We start from the raw sequence: 13,427 nt of genomic DNA on the forward strand, positions 1-13,427 counted from the left end.
GTTTTATTTTAGGCAGTTTCAGTGTATTGAGTTTATTTGAAAACTTAGGGAATTACCCCCAAAGTGTTTATCTTTAGTCTGCATTAGTAGATGGCAGTGGTAAACAGTATCAGAGGAAACTGTAACCTTGATCCTCAAGGCACCGTCCCTTCTGAAGAAATAAGGCCAGCTTCTATTCAGCAGTGGTGTTTCGATTTTTCTTTTCCTCATCATCTTGGTTCTTTCCATCTTTCCCATCACAATATGTCACTCTGACCACTCGATTTTCTCTCTCTCATTCTCTTTCTAAGACCAGTTGATTCTGTCTCCAAAACACACCTAAATTTGTGAACTTCTATTTCCTCAGGCCCACCCATCACCTCACACTGTTGCTGTGTCATTGTGTCCTAAGTTGCCTCTGGCTTCCTTTGTTATTTTCTTTTCAGTAGGTTCTCTACACAGCAGCCAGAGTGGTTTCCTAAAGATCATGTTGTTTATTCATCTGCTAAAACCTTTCATTGGCTTCCCTGTTGCACCTAAAATATTAAATTATTTTTCCTAAAAGACCTTGCATTGCATAGCACCTGCTTGCTTCAGTGATTTCATCTTACGCCACTCTGTGTGCTCTAGGCCTCTTTACGCAGTTTTCAGTACCACCACACTTGCTTGGCCTGTTTGGGGAGGTTAGTCAGATTTTATATAATGTACTAATGTGCAATGCACAGATCTCACAGTGGCAAAACTTGATTGTAACCCTGATGTAGCTGCCTTTTCATGCCCACTGTGAAATTGCGCTCCCTATCTATCTATCATGGTTTTTACATTGCATTTGATAGTTTAGGAAGGACAAAAAATCATTGATCTGTACCATGTATGACCTAAGAAATCCAGTCCCCTGGAGTATTCTTTACTTTGTTTACATTGTGATAAAATGCACATAATAAAAAGTTTGCCATTTTCATCATTTTTAAGTGTACGATTCCATGGCATTAAATACATTCACATTGCTGTGCAACATCACCACTGTCCATCTTCAGAACTCTTTCATCTTCCCAAACTGCAGCTCTGTCCCCGTTAAGCAGTACTTTCCCTTCTGCCCCTTCCTTCAGCTTCTGGCAGCCACTCCCTTTCTTTAATATTCAAAAAAGCAGTGAGTTTAATACTGAAAGATGAGTTTGTATCTCTCATCTGAGGAGAACATCCTTATTACTGGTAGTTATTCTAAGCAGTACACTTTCTGTTTTCATCTCTCTGAATCCTTTTGTGGAGTGTGCTAACAGGTCCTGATAATACTTTTTTCCTCCAGCTCTTCCTCCACTGGATGCTCATTGCTAAAAGCAGATGCAGTGGTTGGACAGTGGGCTCTTATATACTACTACTCTTGGATTTTAATCATTCTGAGGGATACAAAACAGAAGTGATACCTAGTTTTAGGTATGAACATTCTGTTAAACACAACTGACTTGCCAGTAGGCAGTGAACACCTTAAAGGCAGACTGTCACACTGACCATTGTAATCTTGCCGAGCATGTAATAGCTGTGTGAATAAAGAATGAAACTTCAAATCACAAGTATCGTGTAGGTTCAGGTAATGTAAACATGCTTATTCTGCAACTTCTGTGCAGAACAGATAATCTTAAGTGTGTATGTATGCATTCACTAAAAGCTAAACTTGGCGTGCAGATATTGTAATAAATTTGCAAGTGCTTGGTTTTAACCATCAACCTGTCTGTAGATATGTATTGTTTGTTGTTCACATTTTACAGTTGAAGAAACAGGCTTTGTGGTTTATTGCTTCTGTCTTCAACTGCAGTTAATTTGTTAGAGCATATATAGTATACTTAGTAAATGTACACATGGCATGTGTGTCAGTCATATTTCAATTTGTTAGAGGCCCAAGTCACAATTTTTTTCAACAGATTTAATTCACGTGCCATAGCATTCAATCATTTTGAAGTGTGCAAATAAGCGGTTTTAGTATACTCAGTTGTGCTATTATCATCCTCTAATTTCAGAACATTATTGTCCCCTAAAAAGGAAAGCCCTTGCCCATTAGCAGTCACTTCTCTGCCCTTCTTCCCCTGGCAACCACAGTTTACTTTGTTTTTATGGATTTGCTTATTCCAGACATTGTGTATAAATGGATTCATAAGGCAGGCTTTTTTCACTTAGCATCCATGATGTAGCATGTAGCTTTCCTCTTCATGGCTGAGTAACATTCCGTTGTTTTGATGTACCACTTTTTCTTTATCCATTCATTAACTCATGGACATTTGGGTTGTTTCCTCTCTTTGGCTGTTACGAAAAGTGGTACTGTGAACATTCATGTGTGCACATAGGCTTTCACCATCTTTGGTATACACCCCCAGGTAGGGAACTGCTAGGTCATATGGTGACTATATTTAACATTTTGAGCAACTTCCAAACTGGTTTCCAAAGTGGTTGCATCAGTTTACATTCCCACCAGCAATGTATGCAGGTTCCATTTTTTCCACATCTTTGTCAATATTTGTTGTTGGGTTTTTTTGGTCTTTTTTTTATTAGCCATGAAGCGGTATCTCATGATTTTAATTTGTGCTTTCTTAATTTCCTAATGGATGTTTTTCAGGGGTTCCTAGAGATTTCCTGTAAGTTCACGTCATCTGCAAACAAATGTTTTCATACCTGTCCAATCTGGGTGCCTTTTCTTTATCTTGTCTAATTGCCCTGGCTAGAATCTCCAGTAGAATGTTGAATAGAAGTGGCAAGAATAGTCATCCGTATCTCATTCCATACCATAGGTGAAAAGTATCCAGTCTTCTGCCGCAGAGGATGATATTAGCTGTGGGTTTCATAGATGGCTTTTTATGTTGAAGAATCTTGGTCACAACTTTAATTTGTAGGTTATCGATATACTCATGTTTAGTCTGTTTTGGTGACTTGTTGTGATGATTGTATATTTATATCCAAATTAGAAATGATCGTTTTACTGGATTACTAGGACTGGTAGATCACCGAATTGGATAAAATGTAATCCTAAAGTAGGTACAATGAATTACATGGAACATTTTGGAAAAACAAATTTTTAGTACTTAACCTGGGCCAAATAGGTTTTTAAGACTTTTAAGATTATACATGTTGAGGCTTTTTAACTGCTGCATTTATTAGAATTAGTAATATAATTGACCCTGCAATTCGGCATTTAGTTCAATAATTTATTTCTGTGAAAGTACAGAAATGAACTTGAATTCTAAATGTAGATCAAAATTATTTGTCCAAGTCTTTTACTGTCTAGTAGTTTGAAGGGATAATTGGCACAAATTGTGCTTTTGGACATGGTAACTTTTATTTAAATTATTAATTTGAGTGCATTGTGTTCTTTCTGATGAATTCAAAAACTGTAGAATGTTGTAAACTTTTGAAGACGAAAGCAAGTTTGGAGCTCCTATTTTGATAATTGCAGAAAGAGACTTTTTCATAGCAACTTTGGATGTAAAGATCATGTAACTTCAGGTGATAAAACTTTCTGCTAGCTTTTGGAAGTCATCTGATAAGATGGTCCTGCTGACCTTTTGAAGGGTAAGACTGAACTAGGTGGTTTTTTGGGGGGGAGTTGTAGGGAGCTAATTAATTTTAGATGTCGCTATACCATCTTAATAACCCTTCCAAGGAGACATTGTATAAACATACACAGCAAATGCTTAGGCAAACCTCAGAAATATCTATAAAACAGGAGCCAAATAAAATTGATTTGGCAAGTAAAATATGGAGAAAGTTACCCATGTATTCATCTTCTGAAGCCAACAATAATTTTGTATTATCTTAATGCCAAGATAATATTCCTCTGGATGGATGGAAATTAGTAGTAGTAAAATCAGGTATAATTTTATGAGAAATGAACATCAGTATTTTTAAGCTTTCTGTATTATCTGCTAATATTTTCAAAGTAAATCAAGCTTATAATAGTCATAAAAGTCTTAAAGTTAAAATTTTGGAAGTTTCAGTATATGCCCTGGGTGGAGGGGATTGTTTATTGACTTCTTAAGGCCACTTTCAGGATTGTTTAAAACAGACTTCATGTATCTTGGTAACCCAAGTTGATGAATAACACAAATATATAAATATCCTCAGATGACTTCTGTCCTGTAGTATACTTTGGAGCGAATCCTACTTTAAGATTATGTAAGTGGTAAAAATGGCACAGTTTTAATACAAAGTCACATTTGCTTTAGCTTCTAAAGAAATTGATTTTATATTTCCTAAATTGAAGAGTAGATGTTCAGCAATATTGCCAGCAATTTCAAAATTTATCCAATTAAAGAAAAAATGCCTGTTTTTTAAACCTGGTAACTATTTAAGAGAAAAAAAGGTTCAGTTTTGATAGTCAACCTGCAGTAGTGACTTTTAGTACCATATGTGTAGTGGCATTTCCACGAGTTGAGGAAAAGGAAAGACAAAGTTGTAAATAGAAAGTTGACCAATCGATGTAAGAACCTGGATTATTTTAAGTCTGCATGACACTGAACAAAGTAAATTAACCTCTACAGAATCAGGTAATTGGAGTAGATTCTTTTAAGGAACTTTCTGGCTCTAAGAGATGTTTGATTCAGATAATGTGGCCATCATTTATTTACCCGGACCATGGGTCCAGGCAGATTTCTTTTGCTTTCAGGGAAAAATGGATTGGAGCAGCCCGCCTGAAGTCACTGGACATTTAATCCATACCTGCTAAGCTCCCTCATACAAATGTCAGAGAAGTCAGCTCTGTGCTGTAAAGCAGAGGTGTTGGCGAACTTTTTTTTTGGTACAGAGCCGCCTAGTAAATATTTTGGGCCCCAAACAGTCTTCGTAGAAATTTTTTTTTTTTTTTTTTTTTTTTTAAGCAAGCCTTTAAAAATGTAAAAATCATTCTTGGCTCAAGGGCTGTTTTTAAAACAAAAACAGGCCTTCAGATTTGGCCAGCTACTTAGAGCAATGTTACTCTTAACTTTGGGTGTATGGGGATTTTGTTAAAGTGCAGATTTTTATTTGATTCTGTGGGTCTGGAGTGGGACCTCATTATTCTGTATTTCTCTCAAGCTCCCAGATGGACCATATTTTGAGAAGCAAAGCTCTAGAGCAGTAGTTCTTAATTGTTTCTAGGTCATAGTCTCTTTGAGAATTAGTGAAATCTATGTACTCCGTCCCCAAAGAGACATGTTCAAAATCTTGTATGTAATTTCAAGGGTTTCATTTGTTTTTCTCCCCAGAAATCCACCCCAGGATTCTAACTATTTGGTTTTTAAAAATGAAGTATACCATATGATCCAGCAGTTCCACTTTTGGATATATATCTGAAGGAAATAAAATTACTACCCTAAAGAGATACATTCATTGCAGCATTATTTATAATAGGCAAGACATGGTAACAACCTAAGTGTTGATTAATGAATGGATAAAGAAAATATGGAATACACACACACAATGGAATATCGTTTAGCCATAAAAAGAAGGAAATCATGCCATTTGTGAGTGTGGATGGATTTTGAGGGAATTATGCTAAGTGAAGCAAGTCATACACAGAAAGACAAATACTATGTGATCTCATTTATATGGCGAATCTTTAAAAAAACAAACTCATAGAAACAGAAGATTACTGGTTGCCAGGGCCAGGGGGTAAGGGAATTTGGGTAAAGGTGGTCAGAAGGTACAAAATTCAAGTTATAAGACAAGTATGTCCTGGGAATATAATGCACAGCGTGACTAATTGACAGTGCTGTATTGTATGTCTGATAGTTGCTGAGGGTAATCTTGAAAGTTCTTATCACAGAAAGAAAGTATAACCATTTGAAGTGATGGATATTAAGTAATTATAGGACAGTAAGTCCTCTGTTGTTGGACTTTAATTGCCACTTTAAAGCAAAATGACATAAAACCAGTTTTACTATAGGCTAATTGAAATGAACAAGAGTTAAGTTCTCCCACTCCTCTCCCCCCCAGAAAAAAAGAGTTCCCGCAGGATATTTTGATTACAAAAAGATCACCAAATTTCTAAATAAAGACCCAAAACACTTCTAATATGAAACATTGAAATAAATGTGAACTATACTTACATTTAAGAAAGATTAATAACAAGTGCGTTCCAACCCTCTTAATCCATTCCAGTTCAGGGTTGCAGGGTGGCTAAAACCTATCTTGGCAGCTCAGGGTGCAAGATGAGAACCAGCCTTAGGAGGCCCTTCCGTCACAGGGCACACCACACACACCCCCATACCCATTCAGACTGGGCAGTTTAGACAGGCCAGTTCACCTAACATGCACGTTTTGGCCAGAATCGATTTTTGTTTCTAATCATTACAATGAAATGATATTGAAAGAAACGATGTTATTTGAGGACCTGCTGTAATCATTTTGTAATATATAGATGTATCAAATCATTATGTCATATACTTTAAATTTGTCCAATATAATATGTTGGTTTATATCAGTAAAACTGGCAGGGGGAATAAAGTACAGTTAAAAGTAATTAAGTAAAATATTGTGTGGTTAAGCAATTTTTACATAGTGTTGCTGGAACATTGTTAGAGTAAACAAGTTTTCAACCGTTCCTAAAGTGATAAACATGGATCACAGGTAAGGCCAAATAAGGTGGTGAGAGGGTCTGTTCTCTTTTGCCTTTTCCCCCACATGGAGTTGTTTCACAGTGAGAAGGATGAGAGGAAGGGGCTTGTTAGAGATGTAGGTCTGAGCCGTCTGTATCCAGAAAACAGAAATCATTGTTTTAGTTCTTGTAAGTTAAATCTCTATTTTACCAACAGATATAAGTTCTTAATCTTACAAACCTGTATATAAGCAGAAGAGCCAGTAGTCTAAAATAAATTAATGTATTAGAAGCAGAGTTTTGAGACTTAGGGCCCTTCATTCAGCGTGGTCAGGGTAGCTAAGATGTTAAGAACCATAAGAAATGGAGAACTCGGGAAGATCTCCCCGACCTGTCAGATTGTGATGGACCAGTTGTTCTTGAAGCCTCACCTGACTTTCATGCAGCTGCCATTTCTTAGTTTCCTGTAATCCCCACCTCTCCACTCCCTGTGACTCAGTGGTAGTCATAGTACCCATTAAGTACAGCCTTTCCTTCCTTGCCACTGCGATTAAGGTTTTGGAAAAATTAGAAACCACAAGGTACGTATAGAGGACATATTTCACAAGTGTTAACACAAAACCACTAATATCAGATTTGACTATGTAGAAATGTAAAACAATTTTTATTTTGAAGATAGCAAAAGAATTTTGAAAAATAAAGTGCTTGGTGTTACCAGTGTTTATAAAAATACAAGACAGAATTTGGTGGAAGTATATATTTGTAGGAATTCTCATATGAATCTATTCTTTAGAAGTAATCTAAGCACACAAAAATGTTTACTATATAACTTTATAATAGGAAAAATTAGAAACACATAGATGGCCATGAAAATGGTAACTGATTTAGTCCGTAGTATGGCTATAAAACAATAACTTTGAGCAACTTAGTTTTCTGTGCCTCATTTTCCTCTTGTGTAAACTGGAATGAAGATAATCACACCTAAGAATTATGAAGATTAAAAGGAACCCAAATAGCCCTTGCAGCAGTGCTTGGTATAGAATAAGCATTCTCCAAATTTTAGTGGGTATGAAAATTTTAGTGGGTATAAATGTAAAAGTTTGTGATTTTAATGAAGTTTAGAAAGTGTTATCCATCCATAGAGGAAGGTCTAGAAGGGAAATAGTGTTAACAGTTAGATGTATACGTGTTGGATTAGGGGAGTGAGTGATGGGTTGTCACCTTTTAAAGCATGCTTTACTTTTATAATGAGAAATTGTATTGGTGGGGATGCCAGATACTGTGTATTCAGACCTTACTTAGTGATAAACTGCCTCTAACAGCATCTAATGTAACCTTCTTCAACCTGATCATTATCATAATTCTGCCGCTCGTTTGTTAAAGGAAATATTAGTAGCTATGTACTTTGTTGACAAATATTGTATTTGGCACCCAGTATGTGCCAGCACAGTGCTAGGGACTAGGAAATGAGTGGTGACTGAGTGACTCTGCCTTCAGGGAGTTTTTGGTTTAGAGGGGAAGACACATCAAATATGTAGTGTGGCGAGTGTTAAGAAAGGAAAGGACAACTCCGGGCATGTCATGAGGGAGACCCGCCTGAGCTCGGAGTCTGTGGAAAGCCCTGCTGTTGAGGGAGGAAGAGAGGATATGTGAAGACTCCTTCTCTCCAAGGACTCAGAAAGCACTTCAGGGAACTGAAGACCGTTGATTGTGTTTGAAGCTTGGGAGGGAGGGAAATGTGGTAAGAAGAGAGCAGCAGTTGGGTCACGGAGGGTGTTAGAAACCATGGTCAAGATACTGAGCTTTACCTCAGGTCTAGTGGGAAGAAGCTATTGAAAGATTTTAAACAAGAGAATGATATTACATTTGCATTTTTAGAAGATGAGTCTCACCATAGATAATACTCCTCCCACTTCACCCCATCCCACCCCCCCCCCAAAAAAAAAAAAAAAAAAACGATTGGGAGCAAACATGATATACAATGGCAATTTGTAATGTTTCTTCTCTGCTCACCCTGAGGTCTGGAAATAGTGTAGGTAGGCAAGTAGGGCACCTCAAGTGAAGACTTTCACTCTGCCTGTCTACAGAATTTATGACTTAAATCAGAAACAAATTGAAAATGTTTGAGTCACAATTAAATGTTTTAAGTAATTTAGGTTAATTAATCCAATTACTGCTTGCTTTTCCTAAGAGCCATTTAAATTAAGAAATAGTGGCATTTAGAAGGTAATTTCTGATCTCACATATAGTTTTCTTTTAGAAAAGATTTGAATAACTGGTGGAATTTGCCACAATAAATTAGAATTTTTGTTCTTATGTATAGCCAATTCATAAAAAGGCTTTTCTACCGGTTTTAACCACCAGTATTTGTTTTTGACGAAATTGTAAAATTGTTTAAGTATCATGGCTTATAAACACTCCTTTCTAGATTTTAAGATAAAGCTTGTGTTCAGTTCTAAAATGTGGCAAAGTAATAATTTCCTTAACATTTACTTACATTCTTGGTAACCTAGCATAATGTATACATTGAGGATTTTATCCAGAGTGGAAATCAATGTTGTGATAGCAGGTTCAAGATCTAAAGATATCATTAAGGAACCAAGAGCTGGATTTGAAAAGTGTCAGATGTTAAACAAATGGAAGGTAGTTTATAAAAGAATTTATTGTTTTATTATACTACTGAACCCAAGAGACAGGAAAAAAGTTTCAGAGGAAAAAACTTGCAGAACATCCCCTTGGCAGGAGTAAGAATTTTCCACTACCACTCGCCCTAAGGGCATTGACATGCCCCATCAGGAGAATAGGACTGTGTGTAATCATCAGAACAGCTTTGCCTACTCTTCATGCACAAAACCCTGTCTGAAATCCACAGAAGTCTGCAGACAAAGGAAAATTATGTCTTAGTTTGAAAAGTATTCATTGAATCTTTACTTTCATGGATCTTTTAACCTGCTTAGAAAACCTGCTTCCTAAGAGACTCTAAATTGACTCATAAAGGTCACAAAGCAGAATCACACAGCAAATTAAAGGAAGTTTTTTTATTTATTCAGATTCCTTAGGCAAGACAGCTTTACTTAACCTTAGTTTTCTGTCTAAAATGAGGACATGGGTTGGTCAAGATGATGCGAGGGTGTGTCTCGTTAAGAGAATGCTAGAATATGGCAGGTTTTTAAAACCAGTTGGGATTTATGCTTCTTTAATACCATTCCACAAAGAGATCAGTTTCTAGTGGAATGAGAAATGTAAATGTACAACTGTACGGTAGCACATTTCCCAAGTGTTGAAGGACTTTGGGTCTTGGCCTAGAACTGGCAGACTTGGCATGTGAAAACAGCACCCGTAAAGACTGTTGAAAACCAATCCTTCAGGGGTCTGTTATGGTTCTTTTTTTTTTTTTTTTTTTTTCCCTTGTATTGATTTTTAGTGTGTTTGGAGAACTTTTTAAAATACGGATTCTAGACCCCACCCCCAAATGCATTGAATGTGACATGAAGAGCGGGTCCTGAGATTCTGTAGTTTATAAAAGGCCCCCAGATCCCTCTTTTTTAATGCCTAAGTAATTGTCTCCCAGTTAGAAGGCTGCTGTAGAATGGAAGAAAAGTTGAGAATTTGAGGTCAGTTTTTAAGGGCTTCCCTGGTTGTTTGTTTCACTAGCATTTGACATTTAAGTCATTCTGGACTATTTGGCCAGCAATTAAATGTATATCAGTATAATTTCTGTATAGCAAGAAGGCAGCCTTCATATAATTAAAATAGGTCTTTAGGGGAACAGTGGCTAGTTTCTTTATACCAGTAAAATTATAATTTTTAATGCTGCATATATTTATATATGTATGTGTGTGTATGTATATACACACCTTAAACTGATTCCACGTTAAACTAATAGCTAATATGTTAACTATGTTACCCAAAAAAGAAATTTAACTTTGGTATTTGTTGCCTTAAAAATACATTTTCCATCCATTTCAAGTTCTCTGAGCTTCCACTGAAACAGCCAAATAAATGTCAAGATACTACTACTAGTTTATCCTCAATTTGAATATTAGATTTGCTGGCCTTAAATGTGGCAGGTATATGAGAGTATGAACTAGGGAGGGCTTGTATATGAAATTGTTTAAATAGAAAAAGTAGTTAAACTTTTGGTGTAAAATGCCCTGTTTTTCATTGCCGGTGCGTTAGCTGCCCCAGTGCGGAAGTGTGGTAGTGCTAATAGGCTGTCGTGAGCTCTGCCACACTAGGAGCTTTCTGCACCTGTAGGATCATGACGTAATGTGGAACATTTTAAAGTAAATTTTCCATTTAGGTTTATAGGCTCATTATTGAACTTGTATTCTTTTCTTGTTTAGGGTCATGTGGGATAAAAGTACAACAATCAGAAATAATACAGTAAAAACATTTAAGTTGATTTTAAATTTTATCTAAATGGGCATTTTAGCTGGTGGAGGTCACTGAAGTTTAGAATGTGGTTACTTTACAGTAGTGTGAACAGAATTACATTAATGTGAAAGGTCTGGCTCCTTCAGTCTGAATGTTGCTGTTTGTTGCATAAGCATTTCCAGCAGCAGTTTTACATTAACAGTGTGTCCCTGCAGTCAGACGCGAGGGTGATCTTTGCCTCTTGAGATTATGTATTGGCAGTCTCTGTGCCACTGCGTGACCACATTTTATGCTTAGCCTAAGGGGTCATTTCATGAACCGGAGTTCAGAAAGCAAATCATTCTCTCCCTGAATTTAAAGCTCTGAAATGTAGAAAAATCAGAACTAAAATTGAAGTTTTAACAAAGAAATAAATCTGCTTCTCAGACAGACTCGTTGTTTTGCCAGTTTGCATATAACCAGTGACAGAGTTACAATTCAGTATGTAGGGTAAGTGTGGAAAATGAAGATTTGACATAAAAATATCATATGCAATTCTGGGGGTGGGGGGGAGTCTGTACTGACTTATTCTAATTTTTAACTGTCCTTGTGTAAGACTTCCAAAAACTACCTTAATCATCTCTTAGAAAGTCAGGGAAAGCTGTTGTACATTTATTTTTACTGTTCAGTTGTGTTGGCACTGATGTGTACTCATTTAGTGTTTGGAACACAATGCTGGGCACTTTTCATACTCTTCCTTCCGGTGTAATCCAAATCTTATGTCTGTCCAGCAGAAGTTCTTATTATTCTGTGGATAAGTTGATTATCTTGTCCACTGCTTGAACAGATTTTATATGTTTGTGTTGTGTGCAGGCTGTTTCTTTAAAAATTGTGTTTTATTTAGAGACAAATTCATCTCTATGTAACATGATTGCCAGGGTTCTTACTTTAGCTGCTTTTTTTCCTCCTCAATTAGTTGGTGACAAAGTTCCTGCTGATATAAGATTAACTTCCATCAAATCTACTACTTTGAGAGTCGACCAGTCAATTCTCACAGGTAAGTGAGGTCATTGGATTTCTGAAGCCTCTCTCAGACCCTGTGCTAATTGAGTCACCTCTTGTCCCACTGTCCCTTTATGATATCTCATCTTAAACCTCTCCAAGATATTTATTTCTTAATGCCCTATCAGTTTGACTTTTTGCCAGTATATGGGGTTTAAAGGTATGATTTAATATTAACGGCTTTCATCTCATAAAGCTTCTATCTTAATTTTATCAAAAATTGGTTTTAACTAAGCACCATTATGTTTTTACTTTTTAAAAAACATTACAAATTTCTTCGTTAGCAGAGATAATAATCTTATGGTCGAAGTGTTGTCTGTTTTGTGGAAAGTGAATTACTTATTTAGTCTTATTTTTCTAGGCAGTGAAAAAAGGTTCCAGAGCTGTGATTTTGTTGTTGTTGTTGGATGAAAGCTAATCTCACATTTAACATACTTTGCAATAATCAAATATACAATTAACAAAAGTTAGCGCCCCCAAAATGTGAACGTTTTACAACCTAAAGTTTGCACACTTAGATTTGATATTGTTTGGAACATTTTCCCATTTTTGTTTAATAAGGGCACAGACTAGGGTGGAGGGTTCATATTAACGGGAAGTAAGGTGGTCAGAAGATTAACTTAAACACAATGCTAATCTGAATTAAATAGAGAGTAAGTACAAAATACAAAGATTATCAAGATTTATCTGATTATCAGTTTTAAAAAGCAACTGATGTCATAGAGGTGGTGATGTAAGTTACCTGGGTTCTGTATTTTTTTGTTCCTTTATAAAAAGCTTATCTACTAAAAATTATCAGCAAAACAAGCTGGACGCTGATTAAGCCGTAAGATGATGGGGGATTAATCAGGTTATATGTATGAAATTCTCATAATCTGTCTACAGAAATAATTACATTTAAAACTTTCCATAGAAGTTATTGATTATCAGTTTTTTTTTTGTTAAATAATTATATTGTAGTTTTAGGATAAATTGAAGAACTAGATTGTTTTTGTCAAATGTCAATAGTGAAGTTTGCTGCCTGACATTTGAACTAACAGTTCGGAGCCATTTTACATCACTCAGATTGACGCTGACTATGTATTTCATAAAGTTGAAACCAAATTCAACAAGACATTGTAAAAGTTCTAAGAAGTAGTCCTTTGTACCATTTGCTTGTTTTAGTGCTACTGCTGATTGCTGTTTTTCAGTTTTGTTTCATTGAAACAGAATGGTCTAGTTGGTACATGCAAATATTTCTAAAATAATGTTTTTATTTCTCATCTTTGACATTGTTAAAAACAGGCTTCCCAAGTGTATGATTCTCATTATTCATACAGTGTATCTAGAGTTCAGTCCACCAAAAGTAAATATACTTTTACCTTTTTTAAAGTTTCGGAGTGTGTTAATATATGGGCATACAACAAATGTGTGTGTGTGTGTGTGTGTATATATTCACAGTATTAGAATATAAAATGGTAAGCTGAAAATT

At 36.0% G+C, this 13,427-nt stretch overlaps 1 protein-coding gene across 3 annotated transcripts in view; it reads left to right on the forward strand.

The window, feature by feature from the left end:
• The window catches only part of ATP2A2 (ATPase sarcoplasmic/endoplasmic reticulum Ca2+ transporting 2), a 46,837-nt gene that overhangs the window by 13,655 nt on the left and 19,755 nt on the right, over positions 1-13,427 (forward strand). For all 3 annotated transcript variants that reach the window (XR_001597503.2, XM_016149666.2, XM_036221519.1), the window contains exon 6: positions 11,871-11,951. Coding sequence is in view for 2 of the 3 variants with exons in the window: in XM_016149666.2 (XP_016005152.2) it covers positions 11,871-11,951 (81 nt within the window). In the remaining variant the exon portion in view is untranslated. The remainder of the gene's footprint in view (positions 1-11,870; positions 11,952-13,427) is intronic.

Source organism: Rousettus aegyptiacus, unplaced genomic scaffold (assembly GCF_014176215.1).
Source record: "Rousettus aegyptiacus isolate mRouAeg1 unplaced genomic scaffold, mRouAeg1.p scaffold_m13_p_5, whole genome shotgun sequence".
Taxonomy (NCBI): Eukaryota; Metazoa; Chordata; class Mammalia; order Chiroptera; family Pteropodidae; genus Rousettus; species Rousettus aegyptiacus.